Source organism: Oreochromis aureus, linkage group 14, assembly GCF_013358895.1.
Source record: "Oreochromis aureus strain Israel breed Guangdong linkage group 14, ZZ_aureus, whole genome shotgun sequence".
Classification (NCBI taxonomy): domain Eukaryota; kingdom Metazoa; phylum Chordata; class Actinopteri; order Cichliformes; family Cichlidae; genus Oreochromis; species Oreochromis aureus.
Genome location: NC_052955.1, coordinates 24,167,065 through 24,192,160, shown reverse-complemented (window position 1 = coordinate 24,192,160; position 25,096 = coordinate 24,167,065). Strand labels below are relative to the sequence as shown.

Here is a 25,096-nt window from a genome sequence, read left to right as displayed (position 1 = left end):
TCTGTATATCACCCAAGGTGACAGAAACACAGTACCAACACAGTTCTAGTGCACGCTCTGTGGGCTCTGTTTGTCTTTGGTTTAGCTACAGCTAAATCAGCAGCTAGTGGTCTATAAGAGATGTGAAGTTACTTTACCACGGCCCTATTTCAAAACCACCCAAAACCTTGCCATTCATAAACAGCTGGAGTCTCTTTGCTCTGCATCTCACACCACAAAACCAGAGTAGTGGCTTGTCTTCTGGTATCAGCCTTACTTGATGTCTTACTTGATAAAACACTTCAGTATTCGGTTTTGGTGCATCCTTCGTTATTAGCAGGGGCGTCTCTAAATTACCTGTGACCCACACAGCTTAGCACCTGAAGTAGATCAAGAGTGTCCTTCTGCATTCACGGAGGATACAGAACAAGATCACATGTTTAATCACTGATAATACACCCAACATGATTACCTGTGCACAACTTTTAAGTGCAACATGGGCATTTTTTTGAGTTCACCACAAATGTTTTTTGAGAAATTGCCAGGGAAGGTGAGCATCGCTTTCTCCTAAAAGTAAAGTGACCGTTCTGTGTGTTCACATGGATTACTTTGTGTGTGTTTTTTCAGAGTCTGTTATTCCTTATAACCTGTTCACATCTGTCTTGGTTTTGATTTTGCATCTCAGTCTCTCAATCCGCCTCCAACACTGTACTAAGTGTCCATTTCTTCAGTGATGAAGAAGAACAAGGATCCTCTGAGTTGTTCTTATCATCCAATTAGCTTAGCAAATGTAGATTTTAAACACGTGTCTAAACTACTGGCCTTACATTTGAAAAACATGTTACTAACAATTATTTCCCCCAATCAGATTTGTAAACCAAAAAAAAAAAAAAAGTCATTCCTTGTTTCTTTTTTTAAAGACAAATGTTTAATATAATTTGTCAACCCTCTGAGGCAGCTACTCTATTTGTCCTTATATTTGTCCTTGCTGTCATAAGTTGGGCCGATGTCTCTTCCCTCCTGATTAACCTTCCTGCAGACAGAATTTAGGAATTTTGGATACAATTCTTGATGTAGATGGTGCAGCTTTTAGCATTAGTGAGCATTAACATTCTGTCAAAACAAAATGTTAAGTAAATATACTTTCTTGTGAATGAATGTATAAGAAACGATTAAAACAAATCAAAAGAATCCAACTTTCCCGTAGCAGATATAGAGGGATTGTGACTGAATTGCTGAGTGGGAAATGAACCCATCTATGATCCAGTGCACTTTAATATGAGCTGATTCAATGCTAAAAGACTGGGTCATGCAGCTGAACGTCTCGGTGTAAGACTTCAGTGGAGTATAGAGGTAAAATCAAGGAGCTAAGGCACATCAGAAATCAAACCAGATCATCAAGACGTACTATAATGATTGTAAATCGTGCAATTTTCAGCATAACTGTGAAAAATTAATTAAATGTCCAAACATATTTATTTTTATGAAACTGTAACACTGATGTTAGAGTCACTCGTTTGATATAATGTCACATTTGATTTTGGTTCACTGTCTTGAACAACTGCTGACAGCTAAGCCATTCTTAACTTGTTAGTTGTGCTCTGTTCACCTTTTTAGAAAAATCAAAAGGATGAAAGCAAACTGTGGGAAGTCAGTTGTTAAAGATCAACATCCTTCAGTTTGCTTTCTCTTTTTCTTCTTTATGTCCCCATTTTGCCTTCTCTGTGAAATATCAGACTCTCAGTGTGCATTAGCAGTCACTTTATAACTAAAGGGTTTTGCATAATTTGTTTCAATTGTTTGTTTGTTTTCTCCATTGAAGTTTTTTCCATTTAAGTTTTTGACCATTGCTGCCCTGGAAAGTCAGTCCCACTTTTCCCACCATGTGTATCATTACTACTACACTTACTAAACCAAGGTACTGTAATTGTAGTGTTATAGTTTCATAATCATAAAAAGGCATAATAACTTACAAACTTACATTGTTGGCATTGTCTTGTTCTTGAGTTCTTTGTTCAGAAAAACCAAAAAAGAAACTACCCCACCCAGCTGACTTTCGGTCCAGCGTTGCATGCTACTTTCTCCTGCTAGCTTTTGTGCTATAGGTGCAACACCTTTGAACTGTGTACATGTGGGAACTAAACTGCAAGCCACAAGTGCACTGTCAGAACAAAAAACAACAAAACAAAACAAAAAGTAAAAGAAAAACTTTTCATGCCGTTTGCTCTTGTGTAGAAAACTGTAAATATTTAAATGTTTATTTTAAAGCTACTTATTTAACATTAGTGTCCACCTTTTTAAGACCAACACTGTTTAAAAAATTATTTAGTCAGTTAGGTAGTTAGTAAACTCTCTGGGGTCGATGGACAAGCCGGCACATTTATCAACCCCAGAGGGTTAATTAATTAGTTGTTTAGTACATATGATAATTTTGACCCTACTTAGTGGAGGCTACTTTGACCCTACATCATCCTAATTATTTGTGGAATGAGTTCTTTACACAGTTGCTTCATTGAATAAGAAGATACACAATGCAGAAATTACACTCCGTAACAATGCACTTATCCAGTTATGCAACAGATAAAAAAATAATTGAAAAAGTCTGTGCAAAACTCAGATTTTCTTATTCTTTGTATCAATACATTATTCCGTTCTGTCGTCAAATAACTAGCTCTCTTGGCCATCGTGCAGCTCTGTCTACGCTCTGATGTCAGAGTTCATACAGGAACCTTCTTGGAAAACTTCAATATGAGCTTTTACAGTAAACAGTCAGCAGGAGGTGAAATCATATCTCACTGCACACTACATCTCCAAGACTCTGCTCAGCACCACCTGTCTACTGCAGCAGCGACATGCATCACAGGCAAAACAAAGATTTTAAAAAAAGACTAACAAAACACACAAAAAAAAAAATAACATATACATATATATCTATCTATGTGTGTATATATATATATATATCTATCTATATATATATCTCTCTCTCTATATCTATATATAGCTAGGCGAGTGGCTCCAGCAGATCCCGGGAACAACATCGGAGATCTCTGTCCAGAAGAGCGCAGTCCTGGGAACAGCTAAGATACTGCGCAGGACCCTCAAGCTCCCAGGCCTCTGGTAGAGGACCCGAGCTTAATGGTTTTTCCTTTTCTTTCCTGACTATTTACATTGTAGATTCTCAATAAAGACAGCCAAACTATTGTGGCAGCTATGGAACGCCAGGACTGCCATAATGAATTACTTAAATACACCATTAAATAATTAATTAAATGTGGCAATAATTAATTAAAATGGGAATTAATTAATTAAATAAATAGTTATGACACATGTAATTAATTAATTATTGACACATTTAATTAATTATTTATGTATTTCATATTTTAATTAATTATTGACACATTTAATTAATTAATTATTGACACATTTAATTAATTATTTATGTATTTCACATTTTAATTAATTATTGACACATTTAATTAATTATTTCATGATATATTTATTTATTTCATTTTGGCAGTCCTGGCACCTGGCTCTCATCATGAATTAATTTTATCTGTCAGCCTCACCCATCAAACTCACGGGGCGGGGTTAACGCTGCCCATGCAGCTTCTCTAACATTTGATTGGTTGCCGTGCAATGTAAGTCAAAACAGGTCGATCCTAGATAATCGATTGCTTCTGTAGACTTGAGGCAGCCAGGTATCCCAGAATGCGTTTCAAATCACAGGCAGCAATGGTGGTGGTGTAGTTTTAAAATACCCGTTTTTCTGTCACCAGCTACACTTTTAACAGTGTTTTAGCCGCGAATGTCGCGCCGTAATCTTCACATGTCTGGTCAGGTTGTCAACATAGAACATGTTTGCAAAAGTGCTCAGATGTTTTCAGAGATTTCACTGCTCTGCTAACAGTCAGCATGCAGAGTGCACCGAGGGGTTACGTCAACCGGTTTGTTTACATATTCCACTCTCCGTGTTCCACATGTTGCATTCGCAGATTCGCATTTTCACCGAACGATCGTCTCTTTCCGCCTGGTCTTGTGTCTCTGTGCTTCTGTAACATAAAGAACGAGCTGACATGTTTCTCAGGACACCAGCGATCAGCTCAGCAGGCCCTCAGTTTACCTGCATGCGTCCTCCTCACCTGTCAGCTGTTTAACACCTGCTGCTAATTCAAGAAACACGCCCACGTTACCTGGTGATAGTCACAGTTTAACTGGGCAGCCGGTGCTTGATATAACGCAATGTCAGCGCATTTTTCTGCACAACATAAGTAAATATAGTATTTTTCCCGAGCGCAGAGCTGCTGGAGCTTGTTTCCTTACAGAGGACTTTATAGGCGAACCCACTTTATCGGCAGCTGATGTCCAATCACCTGCACACAGCTTTGAAACCTCACCTGAGTTTTAGCTCTCAGTGGTTAAACGCTGGACTTAATTCACTCAGGTTTTGTCTGTCGGGTCACGTTTACTTCGCTGTTTTATTTACAACTGAGCAAATCGGTTTGGCTCAAACTAAAGTTATAACTGCAGAGTTTTACAGACGTTTAATGATTCACTGGCACATGTGTTAGACTGAACTATTCGCTTTTCTTTATCTGGTGTGTTTCGGATTTAACAGTGAATTTTGAGATTAAACTGACTTTTAAAATGTTTTTTTATACAAAGAGGAAAGAGAAGGTGCATTTCCACCGAGAGGAGCAGAGTTTGCAACAGCATGTTCAAGATGAAGACTGCAACCAGGACAGAAATATTATATCATCTGTTTTAATAGTTATTTAACTGTATTCTAAGCACCAGCTATGTTAGAATTTTTAGAGTTTACTTAACTAAAAATAAATGAGCTTAACATATAATTTGTGTGATTTCTCTCTCTCTCTCTCTCTCTCTCTCTCTTTTTTTTTTTTTTTTTTTTTTTTGCTTTTTCGGTCATGTTATGTTTAACTGTAAAAGGTTTGTTACAAACTATGAAACACATCGTGCAGACTTCTGGATGTTAGAAGAAAACTAATACTGCTCATGAATGAGACTAAAGGCAGGAAGGTGTCCTTTAAAACTAAACATGTTAATAGGACCTCCCTATTTATATCGTAGTTTATGATATAGCACGTGTATTTCAGTAATAGCCTACTGATTTCAGCAGCTCACATGGGCGTTATCTGTGATACTCCTTAACTATAATTTATCCAAGTTAACGTCAGTTAACCATTCAGACAGTTCTTTTGCAATGAAAAACATAAACACCCATGCTGCGTAATGTTTACATTATAGCTGCTTATGCAGTAACCATGGTAACCACGGACTCTGAGCGGCTGGATCGACGGAGGTCAGACAACAATTTTACATGTATGATCTTAAAACAGGACACAGCCAATATCCGTGCTGGCCTCATATCAAATGTGACCGCAGACTGAGTCTATGTTTGATGTTTGCTTTATATCTAATCTTCCTCTCAAACATTTAAACAGCAGCGAGTCTGCAGCTGAGGGAATACAAACTCAAATAGTCGGAACAGGTTCGATCGTGGATTCATTTGGTAATTTATTAAATGTATAACTGTTAGTCTAATCTGCTGCTGAGTCTCTGACGCTGATGAAAATGCAGATAACACAGATCACGAACACCTGTTCAACCAATCACTTTCATTCCACTTTGATCTGCGACAAACTGACGGTTCATCTCTGTTACAGTGTTGCGTTAGACTGCTATATTTTTGTGTTCTTTATGCTGTAGATTTTCACGTCTCTGGAATAGTTGGCAGTATTAAGGATGCTTTTCTGTAAAATCATATTGATATGACCCGTGACATATTCGTAGATGACAGTTAGATAGTCAGCTGGGAAACTCTGTGTTAACTCAGAGAGCTGAAGATATCGTGGAGAGATGCTGATCTTGCTCCGTGGTGTACAGGTCACCCTCATGATTAATATTCACAATAAAAATATTAGCGAACATCATGAAGTCTGTATGTGTTTCATAGTGTCGAACAACCTTTGTACAGTTAAAGCCAGCAGTTACTACATGACGGAAACACCAACGTTTTCTCTTTTATACGTTTATACACAGGTCACGCTGATTACTGAACAGAAACCCAAAGATCAGCTGTTAGTCGAATTTATTTGCTCTCTCTCCTCCTTAAACATGTTTTTAATGTTAGTTATCATTCAGAATTGGCGACTGAAACACGTAGGACACATAAGAACATCAGGAAATAAAACCCCGATAAATATAACCTCAGTAAAAGAAGTCAGTGTCAGCGGGGTTATTACAGCTGTGTACCGGGGCCTGCGCTTTGTCGGCGGTAATAACAGCTCGATTGCTTGCGAGGCGAGCGGGTCTATCCCACGCTTTGCCGTGAGACTGGGCAGACATCTCCGAAATCATCGAAGCACTTTTGCAAAGAGGCTGTATCTTGACAAACCGATCACACATGTGAAGATTAAACCACTACATTCTCGGCTAAAAACATATTAAAACAGTATTTGGTGACACACAAACAGGGTTTTTCAAAGTTCAGTTCTGCCGGTTGTTGTGGGCTAAAAACAATGGCCACCAGGCCAAAGCAATGGTTTTGAGTCGATCAGCGTTAACCCCGCCTCCTGAGTTTGATGGGTGAGGCTGACAGATAAAATTAATTCATGATGAGAGCCAGGCGCCAGGACTGCCAAAATGAAATAAATAAATATATCATGAAATAATTAATTAAATGTGTCAATAATTAATTAAAATGTGAAATACATAAATAATTAATTAAATGTGTCAATAATTAATTAATTAAATGTGTCAATAATTAATTAAAATATGAAATACATAAATAATTAATTAAATGTGTCAATAATTAATTAATTACATGTGTCATAACTATTTATTTAATTAATTAATTCCCATTTTAATTAATTATTGCCACATTTAATTAATTATTTAATGGTGTATTTAAGTAATTCATTATGGCAGTCCTGGCGTTCCATAAATGATAAAACAGGTTGACAATTTATTAATAATTATTTAAAACAGCATATAAAAGCACAATCATAAATGTCAATATACAAATATTCTAAAAAGTATTCAGAGCTAAGGCTTACCAGTGGGAGGACAGGGATGCCACACACAAAAACAATTCAAAAAGAAAAGAAAACTCACCAATAGACAAGTGCAGCACACTGTCACACACTCACACTAATAAACTAAAAATGCAGGTGTGTAATACTCAAAGGAACCCACCACCAAGGCACCCCAGTCTCCTCCACGTCAGGCCCTCTGAATATCTGAATTCATCTGAATAAAAGAAACAAAGAAAATTATAATATATTCAAAAAAAAAAAAAAAAAAAAAAAACCTAATATGCACATGCTGGGGTTAGCCCAACTGCAGGAACACACTGGTGATCCGCAGCTAGAAAAAGAGCCTCCTACCAGTGGTGTAACAAAAACCAAACTACAAATCAAAACAACAGAGAGCCAGACATACAAACTAAATAAAACCTTAAATCTGGAGCAGACGGAGTCAACGTATTACTACATTTTGCCGTCCGCCCTACTACTCTAATTTAATAATTAAGTCAATCAACATGCACGCCATCCGACTCCCGTAGCCGGCATGTATGTAGCCACTGACCACGTCCACTCTTAAGAGGCTGGCAGCAGCAGGGAAAAAGAACCCTCGCAAACGGAAACAGACGATGAAAGGCAAAGCAGCAGCACTTCTGTTAGCGTAGCGTAGAAAAGCAGTAGTGACTTTGCTGTAAAGCTACTTGCCGCCCACTAAGGCCCACACTTCCTGCAATACATAATGAGTGTTTACTATAAAGGAAACAAACAATTAAAGACAGATTGTGACAAATCGGAGTTACGTACCAATTAAACTGTGTCACTCGATTTATTAACAGAGTGGCTCATAGGAGGCCAATGTTGTTTATAGGCTACGACCTATAAACAACATTGGTTTACCACCGAGTGAAATAATGTACGCCCTGCACCGAATAAACACATACCAGCCACGATGGAGTCTTCAGGAAGGTAATCCAGGGGTGATCTCTGTAACACGAACAACAATCAACAGGAGTACTGCCAACTAAGGCTGAGGCAACAACGACATGTACCCAGCTCCTACCTGCAACCCCGGGGGAAGTCAGGTGACCGAAAGGAGACAACAGGTACGCAATTCGGGGATGCTCAGATGGCCACTATTTATACTAGTTCCCCCTAATGCGCCTGACTAAAAGTGGGATCAACCAGAACATTTAATATTCATTCTGCCACACTATGAAAGAACATGTATGGAATTATAAAGCAAACAATAAAATGCAAAGTAACTCAAAACATGTTTTATATTTTAGATTCTGAAAACAGCCACCCTTTGTGTTGATTAATGCTTTGCACACTCTTGGCATTCTCTCGATGGAGTTGCTGAGATGCTAAGCACTTGTTGGCCCTTTTGCCTTCATTCTGCGGTCCATCTCATCCCGAAGTCACCTACCTATCTACCCACTCAACCTCCCCACTCTCCCCTCTCGCCCCTGCGGGCGGTCTATCCTTCAACCTCGGGTCCTCTACCAGAGGCTTGGTTCTAGCTGTTCCTAGGACTGCACTCTTGACACTCTTCTAGACAGAGATCTCTGATGTTGTTCTTGGGATCTGCTGGAGCCACTTGCCTAGCTTGGGAGTCACTGCACCTAGTGCTCCGATTACCACTGGGACCACTGTTCTCTCTCAGCCCTTGGTATTTCTCAATTTTCTCGTGTTCCTTCTTCCTGATGTTGCTGTCATTCAGAACTGCTACATCGATCACTACGGCCATCTTCTTCTGTTTGTCTACCACCACTATGTCCGGTTGGTTAGCCACCACCATTTTGTCTCTCTGTATCTGGAAGTCCCACAGGATCTTAGCTCGGTCATTCTCCACCTCCTTTGGGGGCATCTCCCATTTTGACCTCGGGACTTCCAGACCATACTCGGCACAGATGTTTCTTTTTTATTTATTTTATTTAACCTTTATTTAACCAGGAATGTCCCATTGAGATTAAAAACCTCTTTTTCAAGGGAGTCCTGGCCAAGAGGCAGCAAATTTCCAAACAAATACATACAAACAAACAAGATTAAAAATTACACAAAACAATTACACATTATTGAGGCAGTCTGTAGGGCTTTGAGTTTAGTTTTAAAAACATTTAAAGACAACAGTTCAGTCAGTTTCCAGTCTTTCTGTAACAGGTTCCACGAAAAAGGCGCAGAGTGGACAAAGGCTTTCTTACCCAACTCTGTGCGGACAAGGGGAACAGACAGCAGCAGCTGATCATTTGAACGCAAGGAGTAAGAACCACTATTTTTCCTTGTGACCAAAGTACAAATATAAGGAGGCAGCAATCCAAGCATAGCTTTGTAAATAAAAGTGTACCAATGCCCCTGTCTTCTAATGGCCAAAGAAGGCCAATTTACTCTTCTGTACTGCTCTTTGTGGCTTCTCTTTTTGTAGCCAAGCATCTCATTAATCACTGCTGCCGCAGTGTTGATCAGCTGATAAGTCTTGGTGATGGTCGCAGTAGGAATTGTTCAGTGCTGTATTCACATCATTAAGTAGACCTTTAGAGGGCACTTCATGCCAAATTGGTAACCGGCTACGAAGGGGTCAGGTTTCAAGCGTCGCCATGATCCTATCTCAGGTTAGTTCCTCTCACACTTAACACCCCTTCTTCTATTGTATTTGGGGCTTGGTACCCAATCTTAGGTGGGGGTGATGATGATATCTCCCTGACCTTTTCCTGGCTCCCTCTTGTTGTAGTATATGTGTTGTACCTCATCAATCTCTAACTGTGAGAGCACTTCCTTCTACTAGTTGTTTTCCCATCAGATTCCATAGGTCCCACATCCTATTCATGTAACCCCTTCCGCTTCATGTCAACAAGCATGATACTTGCACGTTCTTCTCTCTCTACATAAATAGTGTAGTTAAGCACCATGGTGGGGTTTTTTTCATATAACAAAAAAGATAAATCTCTGCATCTGTACTTGTGCGTTGCTTCTCGAATTTTGAGATTTTTTTGTCCTTCTATTGTCTGCAAGATTTCTTTTTCTTTGTAAAGTGGAGAAGGATAATGTCACAGAAGAAGGTTTCCTGTAAACAGAATTTAATTCAGTGCTATGACATTTAAACAATCTTGTTCCAATCTTTTAACAACATTTATACTTATTAATGCCTCTCACAGCTCCAAGCAAAGCCATCCCAGAACCAATATTGATGACTGTGGGGACAACGCTAAACTTTCTAGCTTATGGATGTGAGTAGAAATACAATAAACATGTGTTTGAATGGGATTTTATGTGAATTTATCTTATCTCTTTTTTAAGAGAGATAAAGAGAGCTGCACTGTAAATCGTCTACTTGCATTTTCTTTTACATTAACCAACCACTTAATTAGTTAAACCTTGTTAATACCTGCCCCACCCCTAACGAGGATATTAGTTTTTTTCTTTGTGAAATAATGCCTTGTGTTTTGTCTAGGCTTCACCTCCTCTGTCCTGGGTGCTGCTGCCTTAATCAAGTTTTTATTAACAGTGTGAATGGCCCAGGAGAAGAATCTGTGAGTCTAGAGGTGCACAGGAGCCAATTTAACTAGTGATTCCAAGCCTTAAATGCACTGGACATTTCCTTCTGTGCATTTATGAAGCAATTGTGAATAATTAAAAGATTATTACCGGCCAGAACCTTTGTGGTTATTAATTGACTGCAAGACCTGTAATTTGCATCGAGGGGAGTTACTGTGGAAGCTAACTGTATCTTTGCATTCCATGTGGTAGGTATCATCCATATGCTAGTCTAGGCAATCTATTAAATGTTCTTGTGTTACCAGATGAGCCTGTCTAAATGTGTTATTAATTGTTAACATTTACCAGTTCTATTTGCATTGTTGTTGTCATTGTTTAATGAGTAATATGTAAACTACACGTCTATGTTTCTGGGAGAATCAAGAGTGCTTACTAACAGATGCTACTGATTTGCAGTAGGCGGATGCAGGCGGATTAGGATTATCAGCAAATTCAAACCCAAGAGAGAGAGGCTCAACAAATGCAGGTAGAGGCACTAAAGGCCTTAATTAAGCACCCTGACAGCAGTTGTCAGGTTAAAGGAAGCAGAGGAAGCGTTGAAAGTGGCCAAACTTGTTACTTCTCTCCTCAAATCATCAAATCCAACCTAGTTATATTCCACCCACTGGGGCAGAAATGCTAGTTGCTTCTGCTTATGGCATTCCCAGACCTACATTGTTTTTGCTTTTTTGTTGTTGTTGTTTTTTTTAAGCCATTTCATCAGCCTGAAACGCACTGACTTCCACAGATTGCCTTCTGGGCCTCAAAAGACATGAGTTGAGAAACACTGGTCCAACGTACAATAATGATTTTATTTTGGAAATAACTTAAAATAGAGAAAGAGAAAGCAAACTAAAGGAAGTCATCTGCTAACGGTCGACATCCTTCAGTTTGCTTTCTCTTCCTTTTCTATTTAATACTCCAATTTTACTTTCCTGGGGAAAGACTGGACTCAGTGTACAATCTTTCCAATCTTTCCACACAGTTCTTCTCTGCGTGAGTAGCTTAATGTTGTTCGTGTGTAATTTATGTTGAGTATGCTAACCACGTTATTAAATTAATGCATGTAAGGTGAACTAGCAAACACCGTCGTAGTTACATGTGGCTGTCTTCTTGTTTGATGGCAGATACTCCCTTCACCCTGACCAAAAAGGCTAAAATGACCAAAGAAAAAGTGGGAAACAGCTAAACATGAGAGGTTTTTGGACAAAGTTTGTGTTTTTTCCATTGTTTAAGCACTGCTTCCAGCCAAGAGTGACACCATATATGCCCTATCTATATATGCCCGTCTAACACCCAAATTTCTCATTCATGGGATAATACAGGTTTATTCTAGTCTATTCTATTCTATCTCATAAACATAATGTAATCTGAAGGATTTCAACAGACTGGCTTCAACTACGGTATTTTAATGTTACAGTTCCATAAACAAACAATAGTTATAAGGCTGATTTGGTCCAGCGTTCTGTGCTACCTCCTGCTGCTAGCATAGGGGATAGCACTGAACTACAGGTGCTACATCTCCGAACTGTGACATCAATGCACTGAACCACAAGCCACAGGGGCAACTTCAGGGAAAGATAAAAAGTGAATGAACAGCTTTTAGTGGTATTTCCTCTTGTGTAAGCAACTTTAAGATCCTGAAATTTAAACTATGTTTACTTTAAGTCTACTTATTTCAAGTTAAATAAGGTAAACTTTTAAGGCAAGCAGTGTTATTCATATTTATTTAGTCAGTCAGCTAGTGACTTAAACAGATAAACATTTATAAACAATTATTTGTCCAGTGAGTTGTTAACAATGTTGATTCACGTACATATATAAATTACACTCCACAATAATGCACTGACCCTATTATGTAACAGATAACAGATAATTGAAAATTCTGTGCAAAACTTCTTTTTTTGTGTCAATGTATTTTTCCATTTTGTAGTCAAATAATGAGCTCTCCATCATGCAGCTCTTCAGAAATGTCAGCATTCATAGAGGAACCTTGTTTATGAAAAGCTTGAATTTGAGCTTTTACAGTAAACAGCCAGCAGGAGGCGAAATCACACCTCACTGCACACCTAATTATATTATATATTACTATTATTGTAGGGTCTACCTTACAATATAAAGCACCTTGAGGCAACTGTTGGTGTGATTTGGCGCTATATAAATAAAATTGAACTGAATTGAATTGAACTATATCTCTGAGATGCTGCTCAGCACCGTCTCAGATAAAAGATAAAAGATTAACCAAACACAAAAACTTAAGATGAAGCAGCAAAGAAGCACAATCAGGAAAGAAGCTGTAATCAAATGTCTCATTAAAATCTTTGCTTGTTTTAACATTTTTACATTACTCATTTCTGTTTTTAAACTGATGGATTTTGTCCAATTTTTTGACTCATGTGTTTTTCATACAAAGCACACATTGACTTTTTGTTGTTTTCATAATTCCCCTTTTAATTGTAAAAGCTTTTAAGTAACAGTCACCTCAAGGAACGTTATATAACGTATGGTAAAGACCCTGCATACAGGTCTCAACATATAGTTATTAAAGTCTTTCAGTATTCATTACTTGTTTTTATTAATGAAGGTGTTACTCAAATAACAAATAATTTTGGTCCGATATTAAAAAAAAATTTAATATCTTGTCAATCACATGGACCACTGAGGTATCAAAGACTCTAAACGTGACAGAAAGCCAACTTTCCATGGAACGTACTTTTCATACTACCATAACCATAAGCTTTGCTCTTTTGCACATCCACTATTTATTTCAGTGCAAACATAATAACACAGCTGCCAGTAACAGCAAAAAATGCAAAGAACAGTGATATAATTAAAGTAAACACTGAGATTGATGGTTGATACCACATGCTGACAGAAAAATAGAACATACTAAAAATTAACTGAAACACAGAGTCTTAAAAACAGCAGTGAACATTTCCTACAAGCATGCATTGTAGAGATTTTTATGGGGTACTTGTACACTCAACTTAAATAAAGGATGTGACACCTTGACCTGCATAAAGAATTTCCCAACAGTAACCATGCGCTATCACTAAGTATTGCAGACGTATCGTTTTGAGTGGTGGAAGTATGTGACCTTTAATATATTCGCTAGTTGCAAGGTAACAAAACCACAGTATTGTATTGTACTGTATCAAAGTATTACCACATTTGATACAGTGTAAATAAACAAACTATTATACTGTCACATGATTACACTGTCACATTAAGACTTACATTTTGATACTCAGTTTACTCTTGAAATATATTTTGTTGATGAAAACTAACATTTAGTCTCAATAAATGGGTGAAATCTGGATAATATTGAAGTATTGAAGCCTTTTGATTTTTAGCGGAGCTTGTTGTCGAGATATTTTTATTAAACAACTTGCTACAACACCCACAATAAACTTCAGCAGTTTGCCTAGCAACACTCTGATTGTGACTGACGTGGGTAAAATGTGCTACTTGTCTTTTGATTAGAGTAGCTAGTGATCACTTTATGTACTCATGCGTGCCTATCATAAGGGGGCCTCTTGCCCAGGAAACATCAGCAAGCTTCCACAGGAAGTGGTCTAAAGCAGAATGTCGCAGCAGGTGCTTTCTGCTGTCAGTCAGAAATACAATATCACTCTTTGAAATGTAATTATTTACACATTTCAGTTAAAAATGTAACATTACTAGCATTCAGTTAAGATCGCTGATTTTTGTGCTAAACATATAACTCCCGGTAATATAAAGGTAAATATGGCAAACCATTGCTTTAAATAACTGAAACTCGTGGTCTTGTGGTTTCTTTCTGTGATGATGAAGAGATTAATATAGCATCGTGCTGCTCACATTGTACTAGATGCTGAGGAAGATGCACGCTGCCAGGTGGCCGCTCCTTTTTACCCTGTGCCTCACATGTGTGTCTTCAAATGGTAAGTTTAAAAAAAAAAATATCTATCTATCTATCTATCTATCTATCTATCTATCTATCTATCTATCTATCTATCTATCTATCTATCTATCTATCTATCTATCTATCTATCGATAGAAGTTGGCTAATGAAAAGTAGATTTAATGTATTTAGACAGTGATTTTGTAACATTCCGATTTTACTCATATTGATAGAAAAAGGCATATCACTGAATATATTTTCTAATAAAATAATTTTGTCAATAGTTAGGTTCAAGGAAACAAACTGTAAACGATGCAAGAAAGGTTAGCTGAATGGCATATACAGATCACACAAGTTCAGTGAAAAATTGAAGCACTATCAGTCTGCGTGCACTTTTTTTGTGGTCTTCATTTGGTTTTTATCTTCATCTTAATCTGGTCTTCACAGTCAGTATACTTTCAAAAATGTCTAAACTTGTGTGACATGAATGTAGACAACAAGAATAAGTAAGAATAAGATGTTTCTAATTAAATATAATAATCAAGTGATTTAAATGGTGAATGGACTCATTCTTATATAGCGCTTTTCTACTCTCCTGGAGCACTCAAAGCGTGTTATACACGCTTTATTTAGAAAGAGTGAAGATGTGAATTCAGCTTACAGGCATGCAGTGATTAAAATGTTTGTATGATGAACTCCAGCCAGACTGCACAAAAGAGCACAGAGGAGAACCATCTATGCCTCGTTTTTGGTGACAGTGATCTACATGAATCTGTACTAACTGATGGAAGTGTGAGCTCTGAAGTAGGCAGAGGGAAATTGAAAAATAAACAGATAAATAAAAAGACTGACAAACTGCTTAAAAGACAGAATAATTATTATCTCAGCAGGATCATGATCCAGGGTGTGAGAGCTACCTTTTGATAGAATATTTTCTCACCTAATGTCTCACTTTTCAAATCAATACTATATACTTTGACATTTTGTTGTCTAATACAGAGAAATACTTATTCACTCACCGCTCACCTCATTAGATATGTTATTTTTTTATTGCGTTGAATCCGGGATTTGCCTTCAGAGCCGCTGTAATGATTTGTGTAATAGATTAAACTTGTTGCTGTAAGAGTTCCCCAGATATTTCAGTCCATATTGACATGATAGCATCACACAGTTGCTGCCGATTCATCACATCCATGATGTGAATCTCCTGTTCGACCATATCCCCAAAATGCTCGAGACTAAGAGCTGCTGACTACTTGACTACAGTGATACAATGATTCTGTTGGAAGTAGCCATCAAATGATGGTACATAGTGGTCATAAAGGTGCACTGTGGACATAGTCAGCAACAATACTCAGGTAGACATTTATGCCATATTCTGACCCTAGCATCCAAATGTTGTGGCTGAAATCAAGACTTATCAAACGTTTTTCCAATTTGCTTTGGTTCAATTCTGGTGACCCCGTTTGACTTGTAGCCTCAGTTTCCCATTCTTAGCTGACGAAGTGGCCCACAGTGGGGTGTTTGCTGTTCTAGCCCATCTGCTTTAGGGGCCAGCGCATTGTGCGTTGATGTTCTTCTGTATACTTTGGTTGTAGCAAGGGGTTATTTGAGTTAGCGTTGCCTTTCTGTCAGCTCAAAGCAATTTCTAACCTCTGGCATAAACAAAGCAGTGAACAGTTGCTCACTGCATATTTTTTAGTAAAAAAGTAATTTTTTAGTTAAAGAAGTCCTGAAATACTCAGACCAGCTCCTCTGACACCAACAACGTCACATTCAAAGTCAGTTACATCACCTTTCTACCCTATTTTGATACTATTTTGATAACTTATCTGTTACATAATAGGGTCAGCGCAGGTTGTTTTGATCATGTCCACGTGCCTAAACGCATTAAATTGCTGTTATGTCACTGGTTGATGTTTGTATTAATGAAAGGTTGAATTTGAACTTTTCCTTATCAATATTTTTTGAACCTATTTTAGGCTGACCACAAAGAGTGTTGGAGTGAATGTTAATCTCCAAGCCTCATTTAAATGTTTATGTGTATGAAGAAACTAAATGAGTTGTTGTGAACAAATGACAGAGCAGGTGTTTTTTTTCAACAGTCAGCAGCATTTTTAGTATCTCTATCCACCATATAACATATGGCCCATCAAATAATATAAAACTTCCTCTTCATACCTATATTGTTTTTATGTATTTTTTTGTTATTGTACAAGTATAACATATATTCTATATTATTTATATGCATTTAGATTTCTTCTGTCATGAGTTCTCTTCAGCTAATCTTATCGTCATCTAAACATTGTACGCTTGTAAATGAAATGTTTATTTTGCTGTGGTAAAACCTATAAAGAAATGTCTGTTCTCATTCCCTCTAACAGCTTTTTTAAATATAAATGTTTCAGAGAAAACAATAAGCACACAAAATTATGATAAAAAATTGATTTAATATTACTTTGTTTCACATTTTGTGGTTTTTGTATCAACAGATGCCGCTTGAGTTTTTAACTACTTTTGGTGTAAATGTACATTGGCGTAAGATATGGTTACTCTGTTGAAACATATTTAAAATTGCTTACATCATTTTAACATACTTTTTACAGAAGATAATACATTTTTATACTAATGTAGTACCACAGAGCCAGTTTTAATCAATGTGTAAGCAGGTTGTATAATATAGTCGTATAGGAGTAAGACTTTCTTGTGTTGGCTTTTTGGTCATTTGAATATGAAATTACTAAACTTGACTGTATTTCATTTTTTCCTTTAAGATGAAAAATCTTGTGGGGATTCAGAAGACTTCTGTGAGAAGCTCAGTCTATCCGTTTCAATTGGCACGTCTGCGTTACTACCATGCACCGCTCGACCAACCAGCTCCAAGTGGGTGACATGGAGCCACGCTGCCACAGAGCAGGCAGAGATGGTCCAGCTTTCATCTGAAGGGCATGTTAAGTTCCTGGACCCCAGAAATGGTCGAGTCAAAGTCTTTCCAAACCAGCAAAGAGATGGGAACTACTCCATCAGAATCGATAAGCTTGAAATATCTGACCTAGGATGTTACCGCTGTGGGTGGCAGTGTCTTCAAGTGCAAGTGATGGAAAGTCGTAAGTGGAGTTTTATTTTAAGCTATGTTAAGTATTCAATACTAAACAGCAGCCTGTAGAGTTTCTTCCTTTCCAGGGTCACAAACCTCAAGACCCATTACATGAGAAGGGACAAATGATTAAGCGACTGTTTCCTGTGACACATATTTTGTAAAACCACAACTTTTCATGCAGGTGCAAGTACCGCCGACATGTGGCCAGTCATTTACATCTGTATTGGTGTGGCTGCACTCCTTCTGATGGTTGTTGTCAGCTTCTACATCTACTGGAAATGCATAGGTGAGAACCTGACATGTCAGACACAAAGCTGAAACTGGGTGGTTTAGTAATACACTGTTTGCTTCTCTTTTAGTTTGCAGTAAAAACAAATCACAGGACAGTGCAGAGATTCCCACCATTGCAGGTACAGAGTCTATGCAATAAATTCATCTCTGTGTTACATCAGTTTAATGCTCTGTTACCTGCTTTACCATTATTTGTGCAAACTTTCTCCAACTATAGAAGTTTAACAGCTGAGCTAATCTTTCTAATATCCTCTGCAAATACTGCTGAAGGATACCGCTTGTCTATGTACCTTTCTTTGTCATTTTTTTCACTTGTTACCATATTTTATCAACACTTAAAAAAGGGATTCAATTAAATTACAAGGGAATTTAAATTGGGATTACAAATATATGTATATATAATATATATACTAAAATAACATTGCTGTTTCACTGGAAAAAGGTAACAGATGCAGGCCGGTTTGTTGTTTCCCGCCTGCAGCTCAGTGTTTAACATGCTAACCTGCAGTAACTACCTGCTGGCTTCATATTTAGCAGACAAAATCTTTAAAATTTGCCAAGACGTGGAATAGCTGTCTTCCCAAAAATCTCTGAATAGACCTTTAAGTTGCTCTGACTAATGTGCCACTGCAGATCCCAGTGCTCCACCTATGCCAGCAATCAACGTACCAGTAGGTGTACATGTGCGTGTACAACAGGCACCAGGAGCCTACGGTAATAATCTCGTCTACGGTGAGTTTACTCATCTTTTCTTCCCTCCTTACTTGCTAAAATAAGTAATAAGTAATTGTCTCCCACCTGAGAAATAATGATGAGCACGTTTTAAACAAATCTTTTTTTGAACAACAGAAAATGATAACCTGCGCCCAGCAAGTGCAGAACCCCCCAGAAATCACTATGATTTACATGGAGCTGTGCAGTATCTGGACAGTATTCAGCCTCAACAGCCCGGTCAAAGCAGCGGTGGGATTTATCCAAACTTGGATCAGTTTCACTTTGAAAGGGTGGAAAGTCACAGAACCAGACAGAGATTTCATTTAGGTGCTTGGAAAAAGTCACTTTACTTACTGCATTACTGGTGACTTCTAAATTGTAACAGTGTGAAGTAACTGTCTTCTCTTACCCCATTAGAGCTTTTCAGCAGATTACGGCAAGCAAGTCTCAGTCGGCATTATTACGGTAATCTTTAATTAAATTTATTTTATTATTATGAGTTCAGTTCTGTCCGATTTTGACTCATCCATTTTATTTCACAGTTAACCAACGCGATCTCCGCAAGCAACACGCCACGTCAAAGCAGGCGGGCAATCAAAAGAGAGGTAGTTTGAGTTGATGAGAAATTATGAGAATGTCTGACAATAAACACAAAACACAGATTCCTTTATTAACTCACATTTCTTTTCCAGTTGGCCACGAGAGGAAGAAAAACAAAGACAGTGAGTGTTGACTTCATCTGAAGTAATGACTGAATGTAGTGTAAAGCGCTTTGGGGTCCTTAGGGACTGAGTAAAGCGCTATACAAATGCAGGCCATTTACCATTTACCATCTGTGGGCATGTTACTAATCAAATAATACTGTGCACTGAACTGTTGTTTCTTCCTTTTCCTTTTTCAGACTGTGAATACAATAACCCGATTTACAACACGAGCACAGACCAGCTCAACCGGCTGTAGAGAATAAAGGACAGAGATTTAAACTCCTTCCACAGTGAGGATTACTGATTTGTTTATTTTATTTCTTTGAAGTGATCCATGTCTTATTGTATTTGTTTGTAGTATCACTGCACTTATTTCACTCCCTGTACTGTTCTTGTTTCTGAACTGTTGTTATGCTCTTTTACTAAAATCATCATTTATGGATCTTCACATATAATATATTTGCAGTCTGAATGTACACACATTCAGAGATGTGTGTTACTTAAACTTAATAAAAGAACCTGTATGTACTAAATTTGGTTTGACTTTTATCACTGCATGTTAAAGCAGATCTACGGTGCTTTCACTGTCAGCGCTTGTACCTTCTGTCATAGTAACAATGAGATTGCATTGATCTGGATCCCAACTTTTCACTATGTCACCAAGAATTGCTGCATCATTGTGAAAACTATTGCTAAGTAAATAAAAGAGTGGCAGATCGTAGAGTGCCAACCAAATGCCTGATCCTCTAAATCTTCCCAAAAACCGTTTCTGTTCGTCAGGACGTAGCATTACGCAGCAGTAGAAACACTATATCACTCTATGTCTCTCATCCAAGTGACCTGACACGCCATTTGTTTCAATTTTAACAGCACACTTGTGAAGTTTGATGTAGGTCTCTTATGTGGTTACGGTGCTATTACAATGACAAAAATATTTCCTCGTAGACACACAAACTGAAAACTAGGTTTGTGCTAGTTTTTGTCACCAGGACCACATTTTTCCATGATGTCAGCCTGTTAAACTTACAGGCTCAGTGCAAAGACACTTTAGAATGTCATATGTCAAACAGCGATTAATTCATTTATTAACATAACATGCTTTAGTACTGAATAAATCCCACTCCTATTTCCATAGGTAACAGAGCTATAATATACAGCGTAACACAGCTGAACAATGTCAACAACTACAGCCACAACTCATCTAAGTTGAAAAAGGAATTAATATAGTTGACACCTGGTTAATATACGAGCTCAATTCAATTTTATTCTTATGGCACCAAATCAAAACAACAGTAACCTAAAGCATTTGATTTCAATATAAATTGCATGTAAGTGTAAATTATTATTCCCAGATACATTCTTCAGTTTGCAGCCATATGCAGTATTAGTGCTGCGTACCAGACTCATATGCCGGCAGATAGAGAAATGCTTTAAGAGGAGCAGGAGCAAAAACCAGAGAGCAAGAAAAGCATCGTAGGAAACCATGCGTATGAATTCATGAGCAAGTTGGTCTTGGCAAAGCATCATCCACGTGACTTGATGGCAAAAACAAAAGCCAACACATCACAATCTGAGCAATGCAAAACAGTTGACGTGATGAAGCTAGCTGCTGCTTAAAAGAAGAGGGGAATGCCGAGAAAACAGAATGGCAGCTGACCACACATTCTTTATTTCTGTTAGAGAAACCATAGACAAAAAACATTTTTACAAAGCCCATGAGAGAATTACCCTACCAAACCCAGGAAGCACATAAGTCCTTTTTTGTTTGGGGGGCAATGGATATTCAGTGGCAGCGTCCTTACATGACCCAACACAATGTTATTAAGTAAAGCCAGATCACAAAACCAGCAGGTGATAAATTTCACATAGTGTTTACCAACAGCACAGGTCGAATGGGTGATCACACTTGCTCTCAGTTTCACAGATCTGCCTTGGTGTGAAAAAGGTTTTTGCAACACGGCAAAACTTAGTTTGTGAAATGGTCTCAGCACTCTCCGTAACTTAGGATTTAATGGTCCGGTTTGGTTTTGCAGTCACCTGACACATATGAGAAGTTCTAAAATTAAGTGAGGTCAAAAATACTTCTGAATATAGTTGTAACTCTTACAGAGCCCTGATTGATCAAGGGATATCCTCAGCACTTTAGTGGGTTCAACCACCTAACACTGGCCTACCAACAAAATGTTCCCCCGAGCAACTGAAATCAAAGAAACTGTTTTCTTTCACTCCACTTGCACAACAATCGATTTTAGTTCGTGTAAAAAATTAGAACCACTGTAACCATCTCTTTAAAGTCTTTTTGTGCTGGTTTACATCATTGTTTTCTGTTGTCGGCTTCTTGCTCATATGTGAACACTTAAAGACATGATATGTGTGATCTCATTAGGATAGTGATTTGTACTGATGTGTGGGACGATAGCCTAAGGCTTACATTAACTGGTAGCAACATGTTTCAGGTTATTTAATAACCTGTAATAATGAAAAAGCAGTGTAATGAGCAGAGCAGAGCAACTGTATTACTGTAGTGTACTTTAAAGAAAAAAAGTGTGTTGTGTAATGCATTACTTTTCTTGAGTAACGACCCCAACACTGGTAACTACACGTGGTGGCTTTAATACAGATGTCTCTGCACTACAGACAGATACCATGATTGCAGGAGGTAGTCAACACAGCATTAGACCTGTCACCAATCTTTAATTTTTGCTTCATGCTTCACATATAAGGATTCTGATGACAAAACTTGGACGAAGATTTCTCCTTAATCAGAAGAAAGTAAAGGCCCAGAAGAAACAGAGACGTGACCATCAGCATCTCTGTTGCTCGTGCTTAACGTGCTCATCTCAAGTTGAATTTTATTTCCAACCACAACAACAGTAGTTCCTTCTACTGCTCAAAAGTTAACCTAATTTCAGCAGAGGCAGATGCAACAATAGCAGCCATAACCAGGAAACAAAAGCACTAACCCCAAATGTACAAACTGACAAATAAACAAAACAGGCCCAAAACAGCCAGAGCTCAATAAGCCATACAACAACAACTCACCACAGCACAGCCCCTGTTCCTCTGCCTAACCCTAATCTAACTGAACTCCCCTCCCCCTTGTTTTCAGGTGCTACTTAAGTTGGGTACTTATGCATTTAAAACCACAGAATTGGTAAAATAACAATGGCAAAAAAACTGTTGTATCCTTGAATGTGTCTCCAAGACCCTTCTAACCACTTTTCACATTACACTATCAAGAGCTCGCAGTGATGTCAAAAGGGAATTCCCCCTCACACCTAACAGCAAATTTCTACAAACCAAGTACAAGCCTTAGCTCAAAACCAGGAAAATCCCCTGCAGAAGAGAGCTTACTGAGCAAACATACAGCAGAACAAATCACTTCAACAATCAACCTGTTCTTCACTGAAGCTGCTTCAGTTACCTCAGAACTAGAGCCCAACCGATATACCGACCGATAGTCTGCTGATATATCGGTACCTGCATTTACAGTGGCTGATAAATGAAATTGCAAGCATTTTATAAAGAAGAGCTGGACAGGCATTCTTCAAACACGAGTGCTAATTTTGTTTCAATGTTTGTCCACCAGAGGGCAACAGGTATCTGTATCTTCACCAACAACATCCAGCTGAATCAAGGAGAGTTGAGCAGAGCACAAACAAGTAATCTATGACTTGTGACAGTAAAAACAAATACATTTTTAACAGCATTGTCATATTGTCTTGATGATGATAAATAACTACACATAAAAATTATGGAAGCCTGTCTATATTTTGTGTGTTTGAAGAAAAAAAGTATTGATTTTTTTTAAAATCACAAAAAAAATGTATCAGTCAGGCTTGGCTTATAAAATCCTGCCTACTGCTCATCAGTCTCCCAAAAAGCTGGATTGTGCTCTTATCCCAAAACAAAGCTGCACAAAAACACACACTATCAGGGTGCCGAATCACACGCACAGAACAATACTGATCAGCCACTGCAGTTATAGAAGTTAAGAAGTTAACTTATTCCATCCTTCGTCTAGACTGCAGTGCATTTGTCACAGACTCTAACACAAGAGAAGATGGTAACTTAGACAATAAAATTCATTCACAAAAACATAATGGCATGAAGAAAACCAGTGTTTGTCAGTACATTAGTAGTACAGTAGTATATGCATGAATGAGTGGCAGAGTATGTAGTATGTAAAAAAGCCACAAAATTCAACATATCATGCTATAGCTGATATCTGCTACAGCAGATATGTTTTAGAGCTGGTGTTAAAGTCAGAAAGAGAGATGAAGGGAGTCTACAGGAAGAGTGGAGCTGTGATATACCAGCTCACTGGGCCAAGGTGTAACTCATGCTCATGCATGATCATCCAGTAAGCTCAAAAAACACCAAAATAGAGTTGCAGAATGCCAAGGGGTAGTCCTAACTACTCTCAATGTTTTTTTTATGTAGTGTCCATAGGATATACCGTCTTTGGGATCAAGATATCACTGGAGGAAGATGGAAAAATTCTATTTTAAACTGGATAGTTTATATTTTTTTAACTATAATTTGTTCTTTGTGATCGATCATAATTATATTCAGTTTATGTGCTAAGACTTTATGTCTATTACTGATATTAACCTAGAAACAGCTAGAGTGAATGAGTGAACGCCAAATTGTGATTTGTGATATATCACAAATATATTTCGTTATTTTCAATATCAGGATACAAAGCAGTCTGAACTAATGAGCTTATAGGCTGCACAGATCTGTGGAAAGAAACAAAATAAAGTATTAATATTTGCATCACCTTCTCATCTCTGTAAGTCTTGGATTTAATAAACCTCTTCAACTGAAATGCTAAATTTAACAATAATTATGCAATGTATTTTTTATATTTATATTACATTTTTGTGCACCCTTTCTGTCAATGGTGTTTCCATAAAGAGTAAATGTAATGAAATCGCTTATAAGACAGAAAAAAAGACATAAGTTGCACATGTAACCATTCTCAAAATGCATTTATTGGATTTAGACTTTCATATAATATTTGATATATTGCCATCAACGTTCAACATTCGGCTTGACAGCTTAAAAAAAAAAAAAAGTCCCATGATTAACATTACAGGGACATCAGCGCCATCTTTCTGCAGCTCATTTACAAAGAACTGTTTCTGGTGTCAGCCAGTGACACTGATGGAAATGAAGTACCTGCACTGTTTTGACTATTCAGTGTGCACTCAGTTTTACTATTCGCAGCCTAATAATGAAGATCTGTCCATTACTGGACATCTAATATTAGATTTTATGACAAAAAACAGTAATAAATTGTTTGTACTAAATTTTAATATATTAGATCTCAATGACATTTAAAAACGAAAATCAACCAAAACTTTTAGTTTCTTTTTCCCAGAATGAAGAGGGGTGAACTTTTTGACTACCTCACAGAAAAAGTCACACTGAGCGAGAAGGAAACGCGGTCAGTGAGCATGTTATTTAACAAAAAAACAGATACATTCCGCTAACTCTTAAAAGGACTCTTTAAAGGTTTGCACGTGTTGTCTTTAGGAAAATCATGCGGTCTCTATTGGAGGTGGTCCAGTTTCTCCACGCCCAGAACATTGTTCATCGGGACCTGCAGCCCGAGAACATCCTTTTATACGACTACATGAACATCAAACTCACTGACTTTGGTTTCGCTGTGCAGATTCAGCCAGGACAGACGCTCAAAGGTCAGTGAAAGCTTCCATTACTGCAAAGTGTGTCAGCAGTTCAGAAACCAAGGGAGAATACATGACTTTCTTGCAGAGCAAAAACGTGGCTGTAATCACACAACTTGTCAAAAGATGACAAAAATACTTAAAGCATTAAAAACTTT

The 25,096-nt window shown here is 37.7% G+C and overlaps 1 protein-coding gene across 3 annotated transcripts; it reads left to right on the top strand.

Annotated features, from left to right (window-relative positions):
- The first annotated feature begins 5,300 nt into the window (after positions 1-5,300).
- Positions 5,301-19,961, top strand: LOC116334921. 3 transcript variants are annotated; one of them, XM_039622467.1, is made up of 11 exons: positions 5,301-5,319; positions 14,404-14,476; positions 17,211-17,543; positions 17,718-17,822; positions 17,896-17,946; positions 18,461-18,559; positions 18,677-18,868; positions 18,959-19,006; positions 19,084-19,146; positions 19,234-19,263; positions 19,443-19,961. In XM_039622467.1, the coding sequence occupies exons 2-11, from the start codon at positions 14,404-14,406 to the stop codon at positions 19,499-19,501; spliced, it is 1,053 nt and encodes a 350-aa protein (XP_039478401.1). In that variant the 5' UTR covers positions 5,301-5,319; the 3' UTR covers positions 19,502-19,961. The 3 variants fall into 3 exon arrangements, with proteins under 3 accessions (XP_039478401.1, XP_039478399.1, XP_031614328.2); XM_039622465.1 differs by lacking the exon at positions 5,301-5,319 and adding an exon at positions 10,997-11,040; XM_031758468.2 differs by lacking the exon at positions 5,301-5,319 and adding an exon at positions 11,444-11,549.
- The last annotated feature ends 5,135 nt before the right edge of the window (positions 19,962-25,096 follow it).